We start from the raw sequence: 26,210 nt of genomic DNA, 5'->3' as shown, positions 1-26,210 counted from the left end.
GAGTATCTATACTTTACTGGAGTAATTGTTTTTCAGCCTACTTTTTACTTCTACTCCTTACATTTTCAAGCAATTATCTGTACTTTCTACTCCTTACATTTTAAAAATAGCCTCGTTACTCCTATTCCATTTCGGCATGTTTTCATTCCGGCTTGTCATAAAAAAAAAAAAACTATCCAGATAAATTGCGCCATCCGGACAGCGTGAATTTGATTGTGGTTGGATGAGAAGGATAAACACAAATCATTCCGACACCCTATTGGGTTGTAGGCAATCAATCAAGCCTACACCTGCACAAATCACACACCATGTTGCCAGATAGGGCGGGTTCTCGTCGACGAGCACGCACTTTCAGCCAATCAGCGAATCAGCAGGCAGACGTGCTCATTCATGACTTTAGCCGGGTTTTTAAGCGCATTGTTGTTATTTTTTGTTGGCAGATTATTGTACAGTATCAATTAATTATGCATTTTGGCAGTGGTGTATATCCATTAACGTGTGAAATGCCTGTTTATTACATTGCTTTTTCCAATCTCTATATTGGGCACTTTTTGCACGTAAATTGGCTTCTTACTGTTGACATTGAAAATTGTGCATGTGTTTTTCTGAGGGATAGCCGTTTTGACAGTTTCTACCTGGACATATAATCATATTTGATCCGTTTTACTGGGATTTTTTTTTTTTTTTAATCATCAATGTTATATTTTAAGGAGATAAAATGGTAACTTACTTATCAACATTGATTGGTATGGCAATCAAATAATACATTATTTTGGCAGTTAAAGTTTTTTCTTTTTTTTCTTGGAGTGACTAGTTGCCTATAAGTATTGTAAAGGTGCAAAAAGTCAAAATTGTTATCAATAACCAGGCATGTTATCAATAACCATTTTTTAAAAATATAAATGTACATTTGGTGAGGTTTTTGGGCTGGAAATGGTCGACCCAATCTAGCCACACTGATCACACATTCAAAAAATGGTTATTGATAACATGCCTCTGAATTTTGACTTTTTGCACCTTTACAATATTTATAGGCAACTAGTCATCAAATCTTCCGCTCCATGAAACACGTTAATGCTCAGTAGTACACATATGGTTCTTTAATGTATTTGCATTGTCCTAAAATGCGTTCATTTTCAATGGGAATATATGCGGCTGAAACGCATAGCCAAGTGCATCTAAAAATGTTCAACATTAACTTTTTAATATAACATTATAGTCATTATGGGCTTTAGAAATTTTTTTTTTTTGAGGAGGTGGGGTATGCACTGTGGCGCGACCTAATTTTTTGTCCTTACTCCTTAAAGGGATAGTTCACCCAAAAAGGAAAATTCTGTCATCATTTACTCACCCTAAAGTTGTTCCAAACCTGTTTGAGTTTCTTTGTTTTGAAAATATTTTGAAGAATGTTTGTAACCAAGCAGATAGAGCAACCATTGACTGCCATAGTAGGGGAAAATACTATGGCAGTCAATGGTTGCATATAATCTGCTTGGTTACAAACATTCTTCAATCTTCAGAACAAAGAAACTCATACAGGTTGGAACAACTTGAGGGTGAGTAAATGATGATAGAATTTTCATTTTTGGGTGAACTACCCCTTTAATGGCATTTTTTCCCCTTACATTACTTTTACTTTTATACTTTAAGTAGTTTTGAAACCAGTACTTTTACACTTTTATTTGAGTAAAAAGCTTGAGTTGATTCTTCAACTTCTACAGAAGTCTTTTTAAACCCCAGTATCTATACTTCTACCTGAGTAATGAATGCAAATACATTTGACACCTCTGGGAGTAGATGCCAATTACATTAAGTACAAATATACCGCTTTACTTGATAAACGTATAGCTCGGAAAGACAAATTTACGGAAATCGGCATATTGTTGAGAGTGGTAGTAGTGTAGGGGTAAGATGCACGGCATCTAGTTTTGACACAAATCGACCCGCGGTTCGAGTCCGGCTTTGGCCTAATTCAATCTTCTCCGTTTTCCCATAACATATCAAATCGGAAAGGCATTTATTTTCAATACAAATTAAGAAAATATTAGAAAAGTGGAAATAAAGCGTCTAATATGTGTTTAATAATAAGTGTTTATCGATTAGGGGTAGGTAAACAGACATGTGCTGAATGTTAGAGATGATAAAAGTGAGTGGGTCCAATATCATTGATCGTAAAAAGTGGACTGAGCAACTGTTGTTGTAATCTCTCTGGTTCGCACTGCCTGCTCCAAGCGGTGCGCGAAACTGTGTCTTTCTGCAGGGGATTCGGACGCTCTAACAAGGAGGCTAAAGTCTGTGACCTCTAGAGTCAGTCACTAGAGCGTCTCTTGACATGAGGGGAGTGAGATTTCCCTGCACAGCTCTCACTAGCTGGCCTCCGTTACACTATCATGACAGATCTATTTCAGCACCAGCCGCTATCAAAATAATCTGGATCCGGGCGTGGGCCAGATATTATTGCTGGCGAGCCAATTCTGCCGACCACTGATCTAGATGTTACACTGCTCAATGCTCAGACTTTGTCTGAATGTTACACTTCGTCTGACAAGTACAATTCCAACAAGTGTTATTATACCAAGGGAAAAACAATGGAAAATCACTGCTTCACATCATCCTGTGATGATAAAAACCTTGAAATGGAGACATTCTCTGATCTCCTACCTGTGAAAACAAACATCCCTTCAAACCACACAATCATAAGATTAAACAACAATAGAAAATAAATAAGTAATATAAAATATTAAAACATAAAATGACAAATAAAAAATAATAATTATGACAAAATGAATAAATGATAAATCAAATGACTATTCAAATTATAATAAAATTAAATATAAAAACAAAGAAAATAAATTAATTGTGTTATAGCTTTAGTTTTTTACACTCAATGTGAACTGTATTATTAACTTACCAATACCATTGTGTTAGTAAATGTATTCCAACTAAACATTCATTCCGAATGATGTAATTTTTTCTATGGCAATTTCTATGCACTGTGATTTTACACAGCAACAGGACTTTTATTTTGGTCTCCATGTGTGACATCATCAATCTGCGCCGCGCTCCTGCATCTGTTGGGATTGGACTGAAGACAGGTTTGTGTTTTTAAGCGTTTAAAGCGACGCAGAATGAATGATACATTATTAAATGTAACACTGCATTGCTTTATCTAACATTTAACAGCGTTGTGTGGGTAAAGTAAGATAATAAACTCACGAGTAACAGAAGGAGCGTCTCATTTCGCGCTTTATCGTGAATCAGTTCAAACATGAATTCAGTCTCTGGCGAGTGACGAGGGAACTGGAGCTTTCAACTCTCCGAGTCAATTGAACCGATTGATTCACAACAAATGATTCAGTGATTCGAAGCGCTATATATTTATTTATATCTCGATCTCTACAAATCATCAAATAACTAAACTGACCAATATATTAATATTTTGAATGTTTTTGTCTCATTAGGTGATTTAGGTGCATTAAATATCGCTCTGACTGATGAAAAGAGATAATGTTGGCAGAAATAGAATTCATGCCAATACAATATTATTTACACATAAATCTGACATAGTTCAGTAATACTTAAAAGCTGACCATCATTTTGATTCAATTCAACAACTGACCAACTAATAATATATTAGACTCAAACCATATATATATATATATATATATATATATATATATATATATATATATATATATATATATTTGTTTTAGTATATATAGTATATATAGTTGATATATATATTAGGATAATGTTATATTCATTAAACTAAATGGAGTAAATGGGTCATGGGTCCAATGGAGTAAAAAAGTTTTTACAGTTTATTGCTCATTTTCAAAAAAGTCTGGAATGAATTTAACATGTTTGTTGATGCCCTTAAATTTTAAGTTCAATTTTTTTTGTTTCATTTTATTTCAATTGTTATGTTTCAATTTATACTTTCAGAATTACAGAATTCAACAGCAAGGTTCATGACACATTTTCAGTTTGTAAAAAAAAAAAAAAAAAAACACCTATCGCTCTCACTGACCCTCTTACCAGTGCACTGACTACTGAACTAGGAGAGATTTACATTTTATGTGTTTTTCTTTCTGTTAATTTTTCTCATGTTAATTTTTCTCATCTTAAACAGGACAAACACACAGAAAAACTCCTGCTGAAGTGATTGAGATCCATGTGACACAATATTATAAAGATGGCGTTTATTAAAGAGGAGAGTGAAGACCTAAAGATTGAAGAAACATTCAGAGTGAAAGATGAAGAAATGGAGGAACACATAGGTTGGTTTCATTCTCAAAGCTGAACTCAGTCAGTTGATCTTTATTCAAATATCCAGCTCTACAGAAATGAAGAATATTTTTTGAAGAATGTCAATAATATTTTCTCTTTAATATTTTAAAAAATTTAATATTTAAAAAAAAGGTTTTTATTATAAAATCCTCTAAATGTTTAGTAAATATACTAAATATTTACAAATGAATTATGCACCATATATCATCTGCAATATCAAGGTGTAACCACTGTATAGTAGGGTTGGGTAAAAAATATTGATTTCTTGATTTGAATCGATTCTCACTTTTACAAAACAATATCGATTCTTAAATTAGGAATTAGTCATCCTGTTTTCAGTTTATGAATGAAATAAACATTGTAGCGCACCTCCCATCCAATAAATCACTATAATCTTTGTGCTTTATTACTATTGATATTAAAACAAAGTCTCCGATTTCAAATGATTCAAAAGCATAAATACCGCTTTGGCGCACTGGCGCGAGATCGCTCTGCCGCAGCTCAGCTCAAGAGAACCGGCAGCGCGGAATGCACATGAACTGATCTGCCCTTCCGCCTTAATAGTAACAGCGCAAAGTAAACATGAATAAGCATCTGAAAGTGTGTGAAAAGGCACAGGATAACTTACTGAAATCCGTATCATGTCACATGGAATGGCTCAAGTTTCAACCGCAGAAAGACGTAAGTAAAATGGCTAATAAGTAAACAATGTCATGTAACGTAAAATTTACCCCAGAAAAAACCATATCCAGTGTCCATAAACTCGTTAGTAAGCTTTAATCAGCCAGAAAAATAACTCTAGAGAGGAGCATTTTGATAATTATATGCACCACATTACATATTCATTGTCATTTTTAATGTTCTTCAATTTAATGTATGCCTATGAATAAATCTGGCAAGTTTTATGACAGCCAAATGTTTATATTTATGATAATAAAGTATAAATATGATTATGTAATTGTAAAGTTAATATTATAACTTTATTATTATTTTATAATAAAACATAATTTAGTGTAATTTAAGTGTTTGTATACAAATCAGTTAATTTTTTACCTTCAATATTAGTAGGCTAATGTAGTATAACTGATAGTTTACAACATAGTTCAGAGATTTGTTTTCCTTGAGAAAATTGGCCATGTATTGTACCTGAGATATATCTAAAGTAATCGATATTGAATTTAATCAAATCGAATTGAAAGCTTGTGAATCGAAATCGAATCGAATTGTGAAATTTGTGTCAATACCCAGCCCTACTGTATAGTGTTGTGAATTTCCTTTTCCTCGTTTGAAGAAGAGACCAGGAGACTTGGATAGGTTCTTCAGCAGGATTCTTTAATGAGAAAACGTGCTGTCTTTCCGCTGAGGTCATCAAGTCTCCCAACAAGTGTCACTTAACAGTACAGAACACCATAATTTATCTACGTTTCACGTAGGGGATTATACAGCAGGGGAGGAGACATTCAAACAAAGGAATGCAAATGTTGTATAGGTAAAAGGACACGCCTCAGACATAACGGTGTCACCCGTCCTAATTCAATCAGCATAACAGTGTCATTCAAATGTATAGATGCTAATCCAATCAGCCAAACGATATTGTTCTCTGAGCTTATGCTAAATGATCAGGAAGTGCATAAAGACAAAAGACTTAATGTCTCAAACACTTACACGGCCGGACGTAATCTCCTTAGAATTTCCTCAAGTTTACTTCAAAATGTAAAACACAATATAGATAATGTTTTCAGTTATATTCTATTACATTGGAACCAAGATATAACAATGTATAAATTTGTAATCCTACATTCCCCCCTTTGAGAGTTCTAATAACTCTCACATAAAACAAATTTAAACCTTCATCAGTCCATTCTGTAGCTTATGTTTGTTAGCATAAGCCCCATCGTCATATAACTTGGAAAAAGTTACAGGCACATATCACTTGCTCTGTGTTGATTGTCTGTAGTGACGAATGACATGCTGACACAGAAACAAACATGCCACTAGGGTCCGTGTAGTTCATTACGGGTAATGTTCTTTTGTGGTTGGAACAGTCCTTGTGAGTCCTTTGTTGACCTTACAGGTTTCCGAACCATGAAGAATTATCTTCAGTCATCTGATGTAATTTTGCTGAAAGATCAAGAATGTCTTGTTGGATTTTGTTCAAGAGTACTTGACCACCATGTTTGTGCATAAGTGAGTCCTTGAATGCAGCCATCTTTGTTGGTGGTAGGAGCTGAATTATGTAGCTGTGGAGAGCTTGGGTGGAGAGAACATAAAACCAGGGTGCACCTGCCTTTGAATTGGCTGGGTAGGATGTTTTAGACAGAAGTTCCTCCCATCATGTGCCACCCATGGGATTCCTGCTCCTACTGAAGGCAGGTGTGGCATGCAAAAGTTCTTTCCAGCAAACATGGCATTTCTTGACATATAAGCTCTAAGAATATTAGGGATGCACCGAAATGAAAATTCCTGGCCGAAACCGAAAACCGAAAAAGAGGAAACCAAGGCCGAAAACCGAAACACCGAAAGAAATTATGCCAATTATTAGTACTATTGCATTTATGGCTATGACTGTGTACTAACTTTACTAAAATCAAGGCATTGCAATTGCATAAATTAATATTAAAGTTTCAAAGAATAAATAAATTACAAATTATGCCAATATTTATTTAGCACATTACAACAATGCACAGTATAAAATAAAATTCAAACTAAAATGTTTAACTTGACCCCACTCATTTGTACATTAAATAATAATGTACAGGCCTACAGAAAGGTTATAAAATGAAATGTTCTCTCATAAAAACAAAGTGCATTTAGGTCTAGTGCATTTAAAAATTTTCTCTGTAGGACTACAAGAAAGTGCATTCAGAACAAGTGCAACTGCTTAAAGATACAACTATTTTCTCTGTAGGCCTTCAACATAATAGTGTATCAAAACAAAGACTGCCATAGCCCATATGTTAACTGTAGAATAGGGATGTAGCGGTGCACAAAACTGACAGTTCAGTACAACAGTTTTACAAAATGGCTTTTTATTTATTTTTATTGGTTTACTGGAAAAAAAGTTTATTGAATATATTGCTCTAAACTATATAGGGAGCCCTTACTTGCACATTAATATTAAAGGTTAACAACAGAGCCAAAACTATTAGCATAAATTCAGTTGCTATGTATTTTTAGGTCTAATAATCAACACTCAAGTAACATAGTACACAAACATGTAAACTTCACATAAGGCAGTTTTTGCAATAACTTCTAAATCTAATTATAAAATAGTTTTTTATCCAATTCGTTGTTGAAATATAATCATTTATACACAGTGTCTGTCATTTTATTTAAACATACATGAAATAATCAATATATCATTAACAGGTTAAGTAGAATATAACGAATATAACGGCTAATATAGGTCATATATTTAGTGAAAGAGTTGATTTCTCTAGTGAACTAACAGATGTGGACACTGAATGACTGCCTGAGGTAAATGTGATGCTACATGACTGTTTAGTTTACAGCAGTTATATTGACGTCTTTCCGCCGTTGAGACACTGATTGAGCGATTACACCACATAAGATACGTGACAGTAAGTTGTAATGTATCCTCAACACACCTTAGATGTTCATTCATGTTTATTCTTAAGGAAGAGATGATTGATCGCGCTCACAGATCATCGCGTTCACGCGCGCGCGCCGCCGCCAGATTGAAGTGTGTTCCGCGCTTAAAACATGCCCACTGTTAAAGATTGCGTTCGGTTTCACAGTGAAGTCTGGTCCTCTTCTCATCGAGAACATGAGCTCTCGCTGTCAGTGCTTGTGCATAGAGCAGATGTAGGTCTTTCTCAGATATACTGAAATACGTCTACACCGCGGATATGTTGCTTCAGACAAGCACGTGCAGGTCGCGGTTTCTGTTTGCGTCATCACAACATTTCGGCCGTGTTGTTTCGGTGATAAAAGTCTTTCGGCCGAAAACCGAAAATGTACTTTTGGGCCATTTTCGGCCGAAAATTTTCGGTGGCCGAATATTCGGTGCATCCCTAAAGAATATGTTGCTTCTGGAGTCTACACTTTGTGCGATGTCCATGATGATTAGTAGCAAGGCAATCTTGATCATGTTGATGGATGACTGAAGTTCCCGTAGGTGATTCTCTGCGTTGTGTTTTTTTTCTTTCTCTTCTTCTTCATGACAGTTGACTCAGTATTGGGTCTAGTTGTCCTTCAGAGGTTGTGGCTTTATACGCAGGTGAGGATCAGTGCGTATGGGTCTAGTTGTCCTTCAGAGGTTGTGGCTTCATACGCAGGTGAGAAAGTTTGTGCATATGGGTCTGGGGACAGCCATCAAGTGGTATCTGCACAGAGTAAGAAAGGAAAACAAAAGACAACAGAGCAGTATTTGTTCTAAAATACAGTAAACATTAGGGTTGTCTCATCTGTTCAATCTGAGTCTGCTATTGTTGTTCATTCTTTCCCTATTTCTTAATTCCTGCGACACCTAAAGAACAGTGAGGTAAGGATGGACTAGTGTGGGAAGGCCTATGAGGGAATCTTCACCCAAGGATTGGCCCCCGAAGCCTGTTGTATTCGGTTCTTTCCAGGGCTCCTCACTGATCCGTGTCCTATCCTATCCCTGTTGGTGGGGGAACAACTTTACAGTGTGACACATGACTCCAGTTTTTCCTTCCCTGACACAACACTGCAGCTGCTGTAATGTTACCTTCAATCACTTGAGCTGAACCATCAACAAACAACTCCAATTCTGCATTCTCAATGGGAGTTTCTGCTATTTCATTCGTAGCTGCGTATGTAAGCGTAACACAATCGTGAGTCATTTCATCCTCTAACAAAACTTCAGTGATTGCAGACATCATACATGAGGATGGGTTCGTGACCCTGTGCACGCTGTAAAACAATGTTCGGGGCTGTGATGCTACCTTTCACAAAAAGTATCTTGTCATTGTGATGGATCACAGGGGAAAGGTGGCTCCTCACAGCCCCTTCCTGTTCTTTTTGTGCTCTTAGAAGAGGCTGAGCAAGCTGTCCTAACATTTCAGTGTATCCTGGCGGAAATACTTCAGGGTTGTAGGCGGGCTGAGAAGGAACAGAATTATGCAAAGAATTTATTTTACTTTCTCGCAACTTCTTCCTACACTCTTTCTCCCAGTGTCCTGATTTTTCACAGTAGTTACATTTGCCTTCTCTCTTAGGCCATCTGTTGTCTGGATTCCTTGTGCTAAACGTAGCTGCTGCTACTCTCACTTTTGCCTTAACATCAGCATCCATTTCTCATGTAGCTAACCTTTCTAGGTTACTTCTGAGGGTTTTGTTTGACCAAGTTAGATCAAGGAATGGCAATGCTTTTCTGTACTCGGCTAAAAGGCTGACCAGACACGAACAAAAGCTCCCTGGTCATCTAGCACACATTCAGAATCATCAACTATCCCACTACAAGTTACAGCTGACTGACAAAATCTTTCAGTGAATTCACTCACAAATTCTTCTTTCCTTTGCACACAGTTATTGATTCTGGACCAGTCTATTTTGGGTCCCATGATATTCTTTAGAATTTTCAAAACACCCTCTCTCACATCGCCTTTACTGGCATGTTGTATTTCAGAAGTAACAGCAGATTCAAAACTTTTGAATTCAGATTAAGTTAGAATCTGTGACATTAGCTGTGTGACTTCTGTTAACGACATGTCGTAGAGACGCATTTTGCATAACAATGTCCTTCTAAATTCAGAAAAATGTGTACGTGCTGAGGGCAAGCTCTGGGATAATCTTTCTATATCTCTAGGTCCTAGCAATTTGGCAGTTTGAACTTGGACAACAGAATTAGCAGGAATACTTTCAATTACCTCAATTCCTGACCTTCTCCTAGCGCTACATACTTTGACTGAATCAACAGGCACATCAGATACTGATTGAATGGCTACATCTGTTTCAAAGATAGCTTGCAAGTGAGGATAAACGTTATCAGGCTGATTAGCTTAATTCACATCAGTTTTCTCTGCAGCTTGGTTGCAGGTCAATTTCTTAGTCAAAGATGCTACTCTAGCACAGAGCTCTTTGTTCTGTTTCTCTAGCTCTGAGATATGCTGAGACTGTTGTCTAGCTAGCGCTAAACCAAATTCTCTGTGACAACAAATAATGCCTTTCACATTGTTCTTGCGAATACATGCTTCTAAAACTTTTTTACATTCATCAATCGACCAAGTCTTGTCTGGATGGATCTCATATTTCTGCGTTAGTTCTTGCTTAACTTTCTCTATGATGATTAAATCCAGTTGCACTCCTAACTGTGATTTTAAATCACTGTCTGTCCACAAAGGAGCTGCGAGACCACCTTTTTCAGTTGTGGGGATCAGTCTAGCATTCTTTCTAAACATTTTTGTGAGTTTCTTTGTTACCACACAATCAGAACACTAAAACTTCTCTGATCAACAGACTTGTTAACTTTCCTTCGCAAAAAGGAAATGCTATGCTATGCTAATTTTCCCTGTCTGAAAACAGAGGCTTACAAAATTTCTTAGCTTGTGATGCTAAATCTTCCCTGCCTGAAAACAGAGGCTTAACAATACTTCCCTGCTGAAACAGAGGCTTAAACAATTATTCTCTGTTTGAACAGAGGCTTAAACAATTATTAGCTTGATGCCAATCTTCCCTGTCTGAAAACAGAGGGTAAATTTCATCTCTAAAACAAACTTTTTTAGAGGGTAACTTAGTTAACCAAACCCTACAGCTGTCTGATAACTCTTCCCTGGCAGCGCTGAGGAAAACAAATTTGTACTGGTCTTTAAGGTTCTGTTGGATAAAGTGACACTCACCAACCCTTAGTTGTACAGAAATAATTCAGTCTGGAACGTAGTCAGATCTTGGAGCTTGAAGTTTCAATCTGGATTCAGATGAGGAGCTCTATCCGGGTCACGGCACCAAAACTGTTGTGAATTTCCTTTTCCTCGTTTGAAGAAGAGACCAGGAGACTTGGATAGGTTCTTCAGCAGGATTCTTTAATGAGAAAACGTGCTGTCTTTCCGCTGAGGTCATCAAGTCTCCCAACAAGTCTCACTTAACATTACAGAACACCGTAATTTATTTATGTTTCAGGGGGAGGGATTATACAGCAGGGGAGGAGACATTCAAACAAAGGAATGCAAATGTTGTATAGGTAAAAGGACACACCTCAGACATAACGGTGTCACCCGTCCTAATTCAATCAGCATAACAGTGTCATTCAACTGTATAGATGCTAATCCAATCAGCCAAACGATATTGTACTCTGAGTTTATGCTAAATGGTCAGGAAGTGCATAAAGACAAAAGACTTAAGCTGTGTCCCAAAGTGAAGGGCGCACACTTTGAAGGCCTCATTTGAAGTGCGGTTGCGTCATAGCGGCACTACGAAGGGTGACCCAATGTGAAGGCTGCACCCTCTGAAGGCCGCATTTGAAGTGTGATTGCGTCACAGCGGCGCGACGAAGGCTGCCGCAAGTCGAAAGTGACTTCAAAAGGCGCCCTCCGTTTCTCAGGTAAAGGAAGGGTACAGCAGATGGAACCTTCCCAAAACTTTGCAGCCTACCCTATCCCAGAATTCATAGCACACTGGTGACTACAGGATTTGACTGGTCCGCATTCCCGCGGCACTCAATCAGATTTCTTGCGGCGCGGAATTAAATTTCCCAGTGAAAGACGGTAGCGGTCAGCAAGTCTAGACTGGATACTATTGAACACAACAGCGCAACCACTTGAACTTGGAAGTGAACAAAACGTTTAGTGCATTCGTATAGTCCCCAGTTCCCTGCCCTGAGCAACCTGGCAAAACTTTAATTTCCCAATTTTAACTTGCATAAATGTTATTTATTTCTAAACCATTCTCTCAAGAAGAGGAATCAGTCCATTTTCTCTTTATTTTTTATTTTATCTTTCTTTTTTCTGCACTTTCTTTAAATAGCCTACAAATTAGATCTGCGCGGGGCTGTTTTTTCGTCCCGCTCCCGCTATATGATCTTTTCCGCACCGCACCCTCCCGCTCGCGCTTCAAATTCACTCCGTCCTCACGCGCTATAAATTATTTTATTCCCGACTGATCCAGCTAAATTTAGATTTCATTTCCAGGATCTCTTTTAAATTTCCCCTACAGAAAGAGAGAGACTGGGGATAACAAAAGTAGTAGGCCATATTGGCCATGCAATCATTTATTTATTTTTCTTATCATACTGTCAACACCGTAGCTATAAAATGTCATTGACAAAAATAGGCTAAATCAAATGCGACATCAGTCACTCAAAACCATAAGTCAAAATGCAAATAAACGAAAACTGCTGACTTTACTAGCTGTACTGTAAAATAAAGTATTTTATATGAATGAATAAATGTCTCTCATTGACGACGGTCCACTACCAAAAGTCTCCTCCAAAGGCTGAATGTAAAGTCGTAGTCGGGATGCACAGAACAATTTCTTTATATTATTATTATTATTATTATTATTATTTTTTTACTTTTAGTTAGTGAGCCAGTCATCAATATGAGCCATTGAAGATATATGGGTGGATGCTATCTCTTGATAGTTCTTAGCATGTGTGAAGAATACAACATCATCCACATACATCATAACATCAACATTTTTACATACCTCTGGCAGATCATTTATAAATAGTGTAAACAGGATTGGACCCAACTTGGGGGACCTCTGCTGGACATTTACATAATGGGGACTTTGAATCATTAATAGAGCTCCGGAGGTTGACGTCACGCAATCTAAACTCCGGCATTTTGGCAGGCAACCAGGGGAGTGCCAGAGATGCTGTAGCATAATTGAAAACCATACTGTTTAAACCTTACTATTTCAACATGGTGGACAGCTGCTGTGCGCCAGGATGCCAGAACAGGCGGGGGAAAGCAAAGGGGAAATCATTTTATCGCAGCAAGTTGTTGAAATGCCGTGAATTTCAGTTTATTCTTCATTCTAACTACTTTTGCCTCACGCAACTAATGATAAAAATAGATTCCCATTATATACGATACTTAATCATGAATAACATAAGATTTAAGTGCTTTTATATATAATTAACATTCAGAAACTGTAGGCTATTTGAAACAAAAATAAGAATCAATTAATAAATACTGAAACAAAAAAATAAGAATTGACATTTATTGATTATGACTGATTTTATTTGACATGCGCACACAACACGGACCAATGGGACAGATGCACACAGCGGCGCGCTGTTTTGGACAAGTGCATGTTAACTGCTAACATAGTTATCTGTTCATATAATGTTTTCTCTCTTAAAACGTAAGTGCGTATATATGTCAGCATTATCATATACGTTTAAAGAATTGAAGTCTGTCATGTAAAACAAGAGCATATTGATGCAGTTCAGTCTGCCTGCTATTCTATATGTTAATATTACTCCTGATCGAAGGCTTCCGTAAATATTTACTTAATACGTAGATTTAGGCTTCAGCAAGTTTAATGGTGCAACGCAAAAATATTTAGTGGTGCATAAGTTGTAATTTAGTGCCCATTTACTTCAAAACTAGGCTAGTTGTAACTTGCGCACGGCTGCTGCAAAAGGTGTCCTGACAGGAAAGCTATCCGTTCCTTTATCCATACATGTGAAAAGCACTCCGGGGGCATTATAGGGATCTGTTATGTTAAATCTATAAAGTTTTGCTATGGACCCTGAACCCAAATTGCATAGGGTTTTAAGTTGTTGCGTGTCTAAATGTTTTCATATATTTTGCTTTGTGGCATTAAACTGGGAATCATTTTTGTCTTTTTTCGCCTTAGACCTGATGGCACTGAAAGAGGAGAGTCAAGATCTGAATGAAATAGAAGAGAAAGATCAGGACAAGACACATCATGACTTCATAGCTGATGAAAAATATTTTAATAGCTCACAGACTGAAAACGCTACTTCAGGAAAAAGAGCTCAAAAGACAGGGACTATCAGTAATTTCACCTGCCATCTGTGTGGACTATGTTTCAAAAAGCATGGATACCTTGAAGTCCACATGAGAGTTCACACTAGAAGGAAGCTTTTCCCCTGTCAACAGTGTGGAAAGAGTTATAGGCAAAAAGATGGCCTTAAAGTCCACATGAGGGTTCACACTGGAGAGAAGCCTTTCACCTGCCAACAATGTGGAAAGAGTTTCAGCCAAAAAGATACCCTTAAAGTCCACATGAGGGTTCACACTGGAGAGAAGCCTTACACCTGCCAACAGTGTGGAAAGAGATTCAGGCAAAAAGAGCATCTTAAAGGCCACATGGAAATTCACACCGGAGAGAAGATTTTCACGTGCCCTCAGTGTGGAAAGAGTTTCACTCAAAAAGAAAATCTCAAATGCCACATGACAATTCACACTGCAGAAAAGCCTTTCACATGCCAACAGTGTGGAAACAGTTTCACTCACAAAGAGCATCTTAAAGGCCACATGGAAATTCACACCGGAGAGAAGATTTTCACATGCCCTCAGTGTGGAAAGAGTTTCACTCAAAAAGAACATCTCAAATGCCACATGACAATTCACACTGCAGGGAAGCCTTTCACATGCCAACAGTGTGGAAAGAGTTTCACTCATAAAGAACATCTCAAATGCCACATGACATTTCACACTGCAGGGAAGCCTTTCACATGCCAACAGTGTGGAAAGAGTTTCACTCATAAAGAACATCTCAAATGCCACATGACATTTCACACTGCAGGGAAGCCTTTCACATGCCAACAGTGTGGAAAGAGTTTCACTCATAAAGAACATCTCAAATCCCACATGACAATTCACACTGCAGAGAAGCCTTTCACCTGCCAACAGTGTGGAAAGAGTTTCACTCAAAAAGAACATCTCAAAACCCACATGACAATTCACACTGCAGAGAAGCCTTTCACCTGCCAACAGTGTGGAAAGAGTTTCACTCAAAAAGAACATCTCAAAACCCACATGACAATTCACACTGCAGAGAAGCCTTTCACCTGCCAGCAGTGTGGAAAGAGTTTCAGGCAAAAAGGAAACCTTAAAGCCCACATGACAATTCACACTAGAGAGAAGTCTTTCATCTGCCCTCACTGTGGAGACCATTTCATGCAGGATGGAAACCTTAAAATCCACATGAAAGTTCACACTGGGGAGAAGTAGAATAAAGAAAACATTTGTACATTTCTAAAGTTGTTGTAAAACTGATTCAGAAGCTGTACATACTCCCTTGATGTACATTAGTGTTTATGCCAGACCATCACTTTACATACTGATACGCTCATGAGATCATGTTACACACATAACTTGTAACAGGAAGATCTGTAAGTGATTTGAAACATGTTTGTGTGCGATGAGTAGTTTAGAGTTTAGTTTAGGGGATGCAGAAAGCTTTGTATAATTATATATTCACGTGTTTGCACATCATGTATAACAGGTGTTGAACACTGTAGTGTGTACTGCAATGTAAGTGCTGACTGGTGAGGGACACACACGTGCTGTGTTCGAAATCGCCCCTATAGCCTGTAAGGTGGAAAATAATCAAAGATATTTGAAATGGAACAAAATCATCTGCTTTGCTGTTTGTAGCCATCGTCGTGATCAAGATATTGAAATTGACTCAACCCCTTCCCCCTTAACGCCATCAGAAGGGCCCGTTGGAGTTTCTAAGAACAAAAGAATGACTGGCTGGCTGGCCAAATGGTTAACACCTTTGATACAATGGGGGAAGTTTTGTCTGATTGGTTACTTTCAAATGTCTCACGGTTTGGTCTGATTGGTCAGTTTTACAAGAGTCAGATTTGAATTTGGTGACTTCAGGGAAGAGGATAAAAGAGAATTTCATCTGTAGCTCGCTCTCTTTTGATTCTCTGCTATCTCTGGAGAGAGCTGTTCTTTAGCTCTCTCTTTCTTTCTCTCTCTTTCTCTCTCTCTCTCTTTCTCTCTCTATCTCACAGGTAACATTCTAGGCAGAGGCCTACTGAGCATAATTAATGGTTTATGTTTTACATTTATTTGAAACGATTTTAAGTGTAACCATAACTAGTATTTGTGTTTCCTTTTAGAAGAGATTTATGTCTATGATGTAATTGACATTTTACATTTACTTGATTGTTAATAAATTGTTACATTTTGATCCTTTCTGAATTAATCTGTAATTTTTAACTATCTCCAATGTGGAACGGTATAATTGCAACAAAGGGTTAAAACGGAACGATTAAATGTATGATTAACTATCAAATATAGATGATCTAACAACCGGTTGTGATTCTCTTCTAAATGCGACAACTATGATAAATGGAGTCAGATAAAGAATATTATAATCAAATCCATTCTTCCAGCTGAGACACTGAACGCGTGCGGCCTTCACCACGGTTCGCTACAGATCCTTAGAGCGAAATTATGCGGTCTTACAAGCCTCATTCACTATTCACTACATTACTCCACTAATATAGTCCACTTCAGTGAGTCAATTAAACCGAGTGAGTGAATTAAGACACTGAGTGCATAGGAAGGGCTGCCGCTTTTGCATAGTTTCTGCTCACCGTTTGATAATTATTGAAATGTAGCAAACTGGCAACTCCAGTAGTAATGACCAAATTTATCTTGAACTCTGTCATGGAACCTAGCATATATAAACAGTAATAATTTAATAATCAATAAAAAAAGAAAAAGAATTATACCTGTATGATATTATGCTGGACCAGCATGGTTTGGAAATATTTGTGTAGGTCCCGGGGCCAGCTGTGTGCCAGTGCATCCTAGCTGAGGGTCCCCTCGGTCAGGGAATAAAACAACTGGCAGTGGGACGTGTCCAGAGCGGCAAACAGATCTACCTGCGTAGTACCGAAGTGTCTCCAGATCAGCTGGACCACCTGCGAACCGTTCTGCCACACCCATCTTGGGACACCACACTCTCTCATGGGAGCAATGGCCACCTCCGCGACTTCCCAAAGGGACAGCCCAAAGGGTAGGACTTTGTACTGATATGCCCGCCCTTTGAATGCAAAGCGTAGAAACGGTCTGTGTCGAGTGAGAATTGAGACATGAAAGTATGTGTCCTTCAGGTCGATCGCTGCAAACCAATCTTGGGGACGGATGTACCTGAAGATGCGCTTCTGTGTTAACATCTTGAACGGCAGCCTGTGTAGGGACCGATCCAAGTACCGCAGGTCCAAGATTGTCCGTAACTCACCGGCTTTCTTGGGTACAATGAAGTCTTCATATTGGCTAGAGGGACCGGCTCTATCACATCCTTCGCCAGTAGGACTGCGATTTCCGCCCATAGAACAGGGGCACCCTCCTTCAACACAGAGGTGAAGTGGACGCCTCTGAACTTGGGGGGTCGGCGGGCGAACTGAATCGCATAGCCGAGTCTGATGGTATGGACGAGACAGGCTGGGAAGCGCTAGCCAGGCTCCCAGCAACCGAGCAAGCAGGACCAACGGCACCACAGACGTACCCGCAGTGGGGCAGCATGGCTGCATGCAGGGACCCGACTCGTATAGCATAGTGGCCCAAAGTGGGGTCTGAGTGTACATTGCAACACTTACCTGCTTCCGCTGAGGGGGCGCACGGGTGTGAGGAGGTCTCTGGTGTGCATCCTGAGCTCAGCCAGCACCCCCTGCTGGAGTTGAGAGAGGCACCTGAGGGTGACAAGGCATTGTAGCGTCGTTCACCGCCAAGTGCGCTCTCTTGGAACACAGAGATTTTGGAAACAGCTCTTTTATTGAAGTTTTAGGAGACAGAAACAAAATTCAAACAAAAGATTCTCTACCGGCCCTCCTCCGGGAGAGGGAGTGGTGCTGTAACCATCTCCCATAGACCTGTCTCAGGGTTGCTTACAATGCCGTTGCCCTGGTGGAGGCTGGTGCTGGGCTTTGGCGGGACCGGGGAGGGCAGGCGGAGGCACTGCGGCCGGCGGTCGGGTGGAAGCAGCAGCGGCCTGCTGGGGCAGGATGTGTCTGATCTCCTCCGTCCGCTTGTGGGTGGCCGAGACCTGCTGGGTAAAGCGCTCGACTGCGTTGCCGAATAACCCAACCTGGGAAATGAGGGAGTCCAGGAACCGATATTTATCTGTGTCCCTCATATCTGCCAGGTTGAGCCAGAGATGTCCCTCCTGGACCACTAGTGTGGACATCGCCTGACCAATGGAACAAGCGGTGATGCTCCCGGAGATTGTCAATAGACAGTCTGACTTAGGGCTGGGCGATAAAACGATAACAACAGTTCGATAAATGCTCGATATAATGCTTACGCGCTACATAATACTGCACATGCGTTTTGCAGACCGGGCTTCTGGGTGCTGCACACGGTGTTGTTGACAGTCACAGTGTGGAGAGTGGAGTGGAGTGAGAAAAATGAGCAATAGTGAAGAAAATTCAACGCTTACGACCAGCTCGGAGGACACAGATATCGTTGACAAGAAAGGTCACTCAACTTCAGTGGTTTGGAGATATTTTAGCTATTTGCAATCCGACATGAAACAGAGCGACGTGCACTGCTTATCATAGGTTCACCACACGGTAATTTAATTATTCAGTTATCTTGCTTCTTCGAAGTTCTTCCATATAGCATTGAGCCCAACACAGCGCTAACTCTACATTAGCCTAATATCAGGTCACGCAGTGGCTTATCGCCTTGTTAGTTGTAGTGGGTGACATACAACAAGCTAACGTTACCAAACTATAATCACTAAAACATCAGACTTAAATACATCTGTCAATTTTTTGTCTTTGGTGATTTATTAATAACTCAGCGTTGCCTGTATTAAAAGAGAAATAAAATAATTTAATTTTATGTTTGAAGTGAATAAAATAGACTTATAGACAGCCCTTACTAGAGTTCCACGACTACTGAACTTACTGAACTATACTCTCTCCCAGCCTACCGCAGTTGTGTGTCGGTGAGGTGCGCGGTGAACCAATCCAATTTGATGATTCTTTTGGGCCATATAGCCCAGCCCTAGTCTGACTCCAAGTGAAGGGTGATATATTTTGAAGATTTTCCGAAACTAAAGAAGATGTTGATTGACAGCATGCCATGGCGAATCGCAGAGGTCTTGAAAAAGAAGGGTTTACACTGCAAATATTGACTCTTTGCATAAACTTCATGCAATTGTCGATAAAAGCCTTTGACACTTATGAAATGCTTGTGATTATACTTCAGTATACCATAGTAACATCTGACAAAAAGATCTAAAAACACTGAACACTTTGTGAAAATTAATATTTGTGTCATTCTCAAAACTTTTGGTCACGGCTGTACACAGCTGCCAAATTTTCATAGTTAAAGTGAGAATCAACTAAAAATTAAGATTTTGTATATAAATGCACTGCATGTTGGATTTAATAATTTCACATAAGATGATTCTCAGAAAGTCACAATGACTGGAACAGAAGCAAATTTTGCACTACTTCTGGCCACAGTGTCTTTTTATAGCAAGAGGAACATAAATAAGCACAATGCTTGCCCACATAAAAATCTAAATGACAAACTCACACAATTTAAAAATATTGACCCAGACTGGGCTGGAGCCTATGACCTTTTGATCTAGAGTCGGTCATTCATTTTATTGAGCCACTAGGAAGGTGCCTCCATGCAGAAGCTGAAGTTCCATAGTTCAAATTAGATTTTCCAAGAATTCACTCTTCTTTCTATTCATACAAGAGCTTTCTTAAAAAGGCATGTCAATTAGAAGCTAGACCATTGAGGCTACAGTGCCTCTTGCAGTCTGGGCATGGTCCACACAGGACTTTAACCCACGGCCATTACATGTTGTGCCACTCAGTTGACAAATACCTAGGCTGCTAAGGAGAGTTTCATGTATTATGTTCTCAAGCCTGGTCTTGTCAGGTGATACTCTTGGTTATTGGTTCTTTGATTGTCCACAGTCCTTGTTTAGCTATGTAGGTCCTATATAGTCCTATAGGTTACCATTTTCTTGTTTTTAGCATGGTTGTTCTGTCAATGCTGTTTGGTGAGTGCATGTCAAGTTAAACCAAGGTTTATTTTCAAGGTTACATGTTCAGTTGGTTTATTCTAGGATTGAATTCCCTTTAAATAAAACTGGACTTGGGTTCCTCACCCTTCAAAACATGCCTATTGCATTAGGTTGTCACTCTTACTGCACCACAAGAGGACAAGGTACCTAAATAGGCATTTAAGTTGTCTGCATAATGTAAACCAAACTTGTGCAAAGCACTTCAGTATTTAAGACTAAAAATCAAGCTGGTTTTAGAGCATATGGTACTATAGACAAGACCTTTTAAATAAAGCTTTAATGAAAACATTCTGGCTGCAGGTAGTGATGGCCAAATGAAGCGTTTCGAAGCATTATTGCTTTCTGATACAATTGTGTCGAAAATGGTTCATTACTCGAAGCTTCATTCAGATAGAAATTGTAGCACCATCTTCTGGTGAAGTAAATGTAATGCAACAAAGCTGACAACCATAAAATGCAAGTGTTAACCCCGTTTATTACGTTAACCCCGTTTATTACGTGTTTACCGAGGCGATCAAAGCTGAAACAGTGTTAGTGCTGTGAAAAATTTATGTAGGTGCATTTTACAGATACTGATGAATTTAATGTGTTCACCTTGATAATAAAACATTAAGCATGATGTGTGTGTGTGTGTGTGTGTGTGTGTGTGTGTGTGTGTGTGTGTGTGTGTGTGTGTGTGTGTGTGTGTGTGTGTGTGTGTGTAATTATTTCTTTAGACAAGGACAGAAGATCAGACCAGCTTAAAAAAAGTTGGAAACCATCACAGAAATTCTAATGGTTTCTATTAAAAGACCAATAGGAACCATTGGCTTTTACTATTTAAACCACTACAGAATTATTTTTTGTAGTGTGTTTGGGACATGTTCCATTAGGATTTAATGCCCCCACCAATAGAACTCAACACATATCAGTAGAGACCCACAGAGACCACTATAATTACCATTACAACAAATAAAATTCCCATGAAAACCATTAAATCCAATAGAATTCCTGTAATGGTTTCTATAGTTGTTTTTAGCAGGGCAGTAGCATGTGTGAAAGCTTTATCTTGTTTAGCATTGTACTTGTATAATGTAGCAGAGGGTTTTTGAAGTTTCTGTATTTGATGCATGTTTTTATGTAACAATGTTCATATGTTCTCTAATTAATAATAATAAAATAAAAAATTCGGCAGAGGGTGACACTGAAATAAACTCAATCCACTCTCCTCAATAATAACGCCGACTACTACAACCCACGGTGTTGCCATGGTTTAGCTTCACTTTTATAAGAAATTTAGCCGCCAGGTTTCAAACCTGTCAACACTGAATTGGGCTGTCAAAGCAGTCTGGTGGTTCACTACAGGAGTGAACCAGTGTGTTTGCTTCAGACGTCATTTTCAAGTGACTAATGACGTAATGATACAAGCTCCGAAGCAGTGGTTCATTGCGAGGACCGTTCGAGTTTGAAGCAAGCTTCGGAGCGTCGGTGTCAGACGTAACATCACTAGCTGCAGGCCATTTAAAGAAAGAGAAAGGACAATGCTTTGAAAAGGAAATTTATTTGTAACATCCAAAAGGATTTGCTTTACACAATGCAAGTAGCCTGTTTACATTAGTAAACAGCAAAACAAATTCATGCATGGTTTGTGCAATAAAGTGAAATGCATACAGAAATTAAATTGTTACATAAATGAGGTACAACAAAATAAAATGTATGCATTTAAAATATCATACCATTGAAATTGGCTCCTGGTATGAAAATTGTATTGCTGACAGGTTTCAAAAGAAAAAAAAGGGGGTTCTTTTTACTTTGTGGGGTGGCTGGGATAATGTCACCATCAACAGATGAGACTGTTGGGGTACTGGTGTGTTGGGTTGAGGAGTTTTCAGAGGGAAAGTCCTCTTTTAGAAGGAATTCAAGGTCTTCTAGATCAGAACCTGGAGTTGGTGTGGGTGGTGAGATTGTTATCATCGGGGTGGCTGCTTGATTTATGGATTGGCTGGGGGATAGGTGAGCTGGGTGACAGTCGTTGTCAAAGGTGAAACTCATTGTTAGCAGGTTCAAGAGTGAATCTCTAATTGTGTCTGGTGTCTGAATTACCCGGTTTTCAATGTTTACTATCTTAATGATGTTGCATGTGGTCCGAATGGTTAATTTGTCAGATGTGTGCACAGAAATTACATTTGATTTGTAATCTGTGACCTCCCTCTTGTGCATGAAAGTCGCATATCTTGGAGACTGCTTCAGGGGGCAAAGGTAAAATATTTTAACTTTTATAACCATTTATCTCTGCTGTAATGTGATCTCGTACTGGGCATGTGGTGTCAGTGCAGACTACTGTTGAAACCGGTGTGTCCTTTGTAGTGGAGAGAAATTTCTTACCCTGGAATGTTCTGAATGAGACACTAGTGAAATCATACCAGGAGCCAATTTGCAATCGTATGTTGCAGTCCCCACATCGTGAGCTCAAGCATTCCAGTTTGATCTGCAATTACATGCGTTCTCTTTTCAAGAAAAGTGCAATTTTGAAGGACATTGTGCCCTTCACTTTTAAACTCTACTGCCTTTGCTCAGATGTTCACCTGTAGGAACAGAATAATAAAATAAATGTTTTGCAAAAGTATTTTATAGCAAAATTGTGAAGTGCACTATAGAATTAAATTTTCAGTCAGAAGTACAACTTAGCAGATGTAAAAATGGTAGGAGTGTTACTTGCAAAGACTTCTACATGGGATCAATGTCAAAAGGTACAAATATGATAACCTTAACTTTTAGTGTTTGAATAGTACTTCTGATCAGTGGCGGTTGGTCAATAGAGGGCGCTGGGGTGCTGCCCCCATCAAAATTCCAGAAATATACATGTATATAAAAATGATATAAAAGTGAAATAAAAATAAAATAGTTTACTCATACGATGTGCTGGCTGTTAGTAAGAGCCTCAGCATTTAATAAAAACTGGCTTTGATGGTTTACTATTTTATATGTTCTTCAATATGTTTCATGCTGTTTCATGCGCGAGGGACGCCGGACAAATGGATGTCTATCTGAGTTAAAAAATTTACGGGCAGCATGTGACCTGAAGCTGGTCTCTAATTGGTTTCTTAAAGATCCTCCTCCGGACGCAGGTCGCTGCGTCCCTGGCGAATCAGATTGGATGCGTGTTATTTTATCCAATCTGATTGGTTCTCGTCACCTGTCATTCAACTTTACGCTCTTGGCCACTAAAGCGAAAGTGCGCGGGCGACGTCACTCCGACTCCGCTAAAACCTTGTTAAGATGATCACTTTCGTAGAGATGACAGCAGTTAAACCAAATTCTTTCACAAGGCGTTCGTTGAAAAAAAAAAAGGATCCCGAACCAGACCAACGCGATTTACAAATCCAGCAGCAGGCCAGTGACAGGACGCAGCTGCACTCGGAGCTTCACGCGCTTGTTATGAGAAACGTAGGTGGCTGGCTGGCTGTGTTGTTTGCAATGCCCTTTATTGCTTTTCCTGTCTTTTATTTCTAAGTGTAGGTACTGAAGTTTTTTGGCAACAACGGGGGTAAGAGATCTCAAATATCTAACTGAACAATGCAAACGTCATGACACTACTGAGATGACTGACTTTAATCAGAGAGAAATTGAGAAATTTGCTGGCCAGAAAGAAAGGAGAGTAAAATGTATGTTCAAGTAGGCAACATGCTATGTCTGTTGTGGCTGTTTTCTTTTGTTTTTCCTTTCCTCATTCAATTATATGTGGGAAATTAATGTGTAAAAAGATAAAAGTGAAGACACTGTTTTCTCTTTAATGCTTGAATTTAGTCAACATGTATCTTGATATAGCTAACCCCCAACCCCACCCCGCCCGCGAAAAAAAAACGCCCATTTGGAGAACCTGTGACAGATTCGCCTTCTGCTGGCAGGTGAAGACGGCGGGGTTGTAGGCGTAGTCAACAGAAGGCAAACAGGAGATTTTAGAATTGTGGGTGTACAAGACCACTTTTTCACCATATTCGTGTCGTGCTGGTTGCAAGACCACATCGGTCAGCTGTACAGCACATCTGAAATATGGGTTATATAAGATTAAACAAAACAATTGTTTTTTATTTGGGTTCAAAAGCTAAATGTTGAGTAAATTAGTTACTGACAAATAAAGAATATACTTTACATGTCTTTCTCCACAGTCTGAAAATGACTTTCAAGATCAAGATTAAAAACCATAAAGGCCGCAACATACTTCGCAAGAACAGAGAAAAAAGTTCTCGATCCCAGAGCTGCGAGAACAAAATTACGTAATTTTTTTCTCGGAGCCCTGGTTTGGGAGTTCTTGCAGCTCGTTGTCGACACATCGTCTGAGCAGAACTTTTTTCTTGTGGGTGTCCGAGAACTATTGTGTGATTGGTCAGAATTTTAAAGTGGGCGGGGTTAATGCGGAGAAACGGAGATGTTCGGCACCTGCTTTTCTCGTGTAATGTCCAGGCCAGAACGAACTTTGTTCTTGTTCTTGCCACCTCGAGAAAACGAACAAATGTCTTTGTTCTTGCAGAGTATGTTCCAAGCTTAAGCTTTGAAATTGTGCTGTTCCTGCAGAATTCCTTCAAAATATGGTCTCTTCATACCTTGACGCAGTGGAGTTATGCTGTGTATGTGGTCAGTCACACACTGATTCAAATCAGTCTTTGAAGAACAAGCATCCATTTCTACATAAAAACTGATATAAGTACATTTTAAGTCTAATTTTGCCAACAGTAATTCATTAAAACAGATTTTTATTTTAAAGTTATTCACCAACATAAAGAATGTATATGAAGAATAAATAATAATACCAGTCACTTCAACAGAACTATCGGCTGATAAGCATTGAATCCACAGTGCACAGATAACTGAGTCAGTTGAAGTAGAATATTTAAATTGTTGTCTTAATTGATCAAATTAATAATTATTTAATTAATGAGCATATTTAAAAAGTCATCTTAATTAATACACCTGATTTTTGCATATTATGTTTTATGCCACTTTAGGAGTTTGTGTTCAGGTGATAATTAGTAAAGAGTAACTAATAAACAAATCTCATCAAAAAATCTCTTTCAAGACTCAACTCGAGATCTTTGTTAGGAGTTAGTTTTCAACTAGCAGTGTGCCGATTTCTCTCTTTCTCATCTCTGTTACAAAGAAACATTAATGGAAAGAGTTCTAGTTAAAAGAAATGTAATCAGTTGGAAACGAGTCAGCAGAGTAAACGCTGTGTATCCATGTTCTCTTTCAAATAACAGAACTGGATGCGCACGTTTATTGCTGTGTGTGTGTGTGTTTGGGAAAGAGCATGCGGTCGCTGCATTGAGTCAGACGAGTGTGAGCATTGCGAGCCTTTACAGATAGAATGCTTTATGCTCGTCTTGGCTTTCAGTCCGCACCCGTGTTCGGGGCTCTCAAGTGGGTTTGTTGACGAGCAAGAGACAGGTCCGTCCCTTTCGCTTGCTTGCTCACCAAATCTACATGTTTCCCTGAGTGATCCCGAAGCGCGCTCCAACGTTTCTTTGGCTCACGGGGAATGATGATGCATCTCTGGGTCCGCGGACCTCGAGCAGCCGGCATGCGATCGTTCCTCACATGATACTAAATCCATACAAGGAATTTATCGAGGTGGTTGTTCGCGCGGTGGCCAGGGCACAGTTTGTCAGCGGTTTCCAGTGAAATGTTAGACGTTCTGTGTTTAAATCCTGCTATCATCCATGACACAGAACATCTAACATCCCCTCAACAGTAAGTGTTAAAATTTTCACTCTCAGAGTCTGGCAGTATGGAACTTCTGCCAGGTGTTTCTGCATGGGTGTTGAGCACAGTAAAATTAGTAAACTAATTTATTTGTCATCCTCCGTGTTTGAACGGCGTGGTCTCCACTTCCGTGAAGGCAGAGTTGCCGTTCGTACTGTCACAAGTGACAACAGTTACTTCCTGGTCCCCAGTAGGGTGGGGGGTGGGGGTGT

General features: G+C 39.1%; 1 protein-coding gene across 1 annotated transcript; it reads left to right on the top strand.

Moving 5' to 3' along the window:
* The first annotated feature begins 3,027 nt into the window (after positions 1–3,027).
* Positions 3,028–16,391, top strand: LOC307136316 (uncharacterized protein). Its single transcript, XM_079833223.1, has 3 exons — positions 3,028–3,095; positions 4,133–4,280; positions 14,077–16,391. The coding sequence occupies exons 2-3, from the start codon at positions 4,196–4,198 to the stop codon at positions 15,417–15,419; spliced, it is 1,428 nt and encodes a 475-aa protein (XP_079689349.1). The 5' UTR covers positions 3,028–3,095; positions 4,133–4,195; the 3' UTR covers positions 15,420–16,391.
* The last annotated feature ends 9,819 nt before the right edge of the window (positions 16,392–26,210 follow it).

This window comes from Gobio gobio (assembly GCF_949357685.1).
Source record: "Gobio gobio genome assembly, chromosome: 13".
NCBI classification, from domain to species: Eukaryota; Metazoa; Chordata; class Actinopteri; order Cypriniformes; family Gobionidae; genus Gobio; species Gobio gobio.
This window is presented reverse-complemented; position numbering and strand designations above follow the sequence as displayed.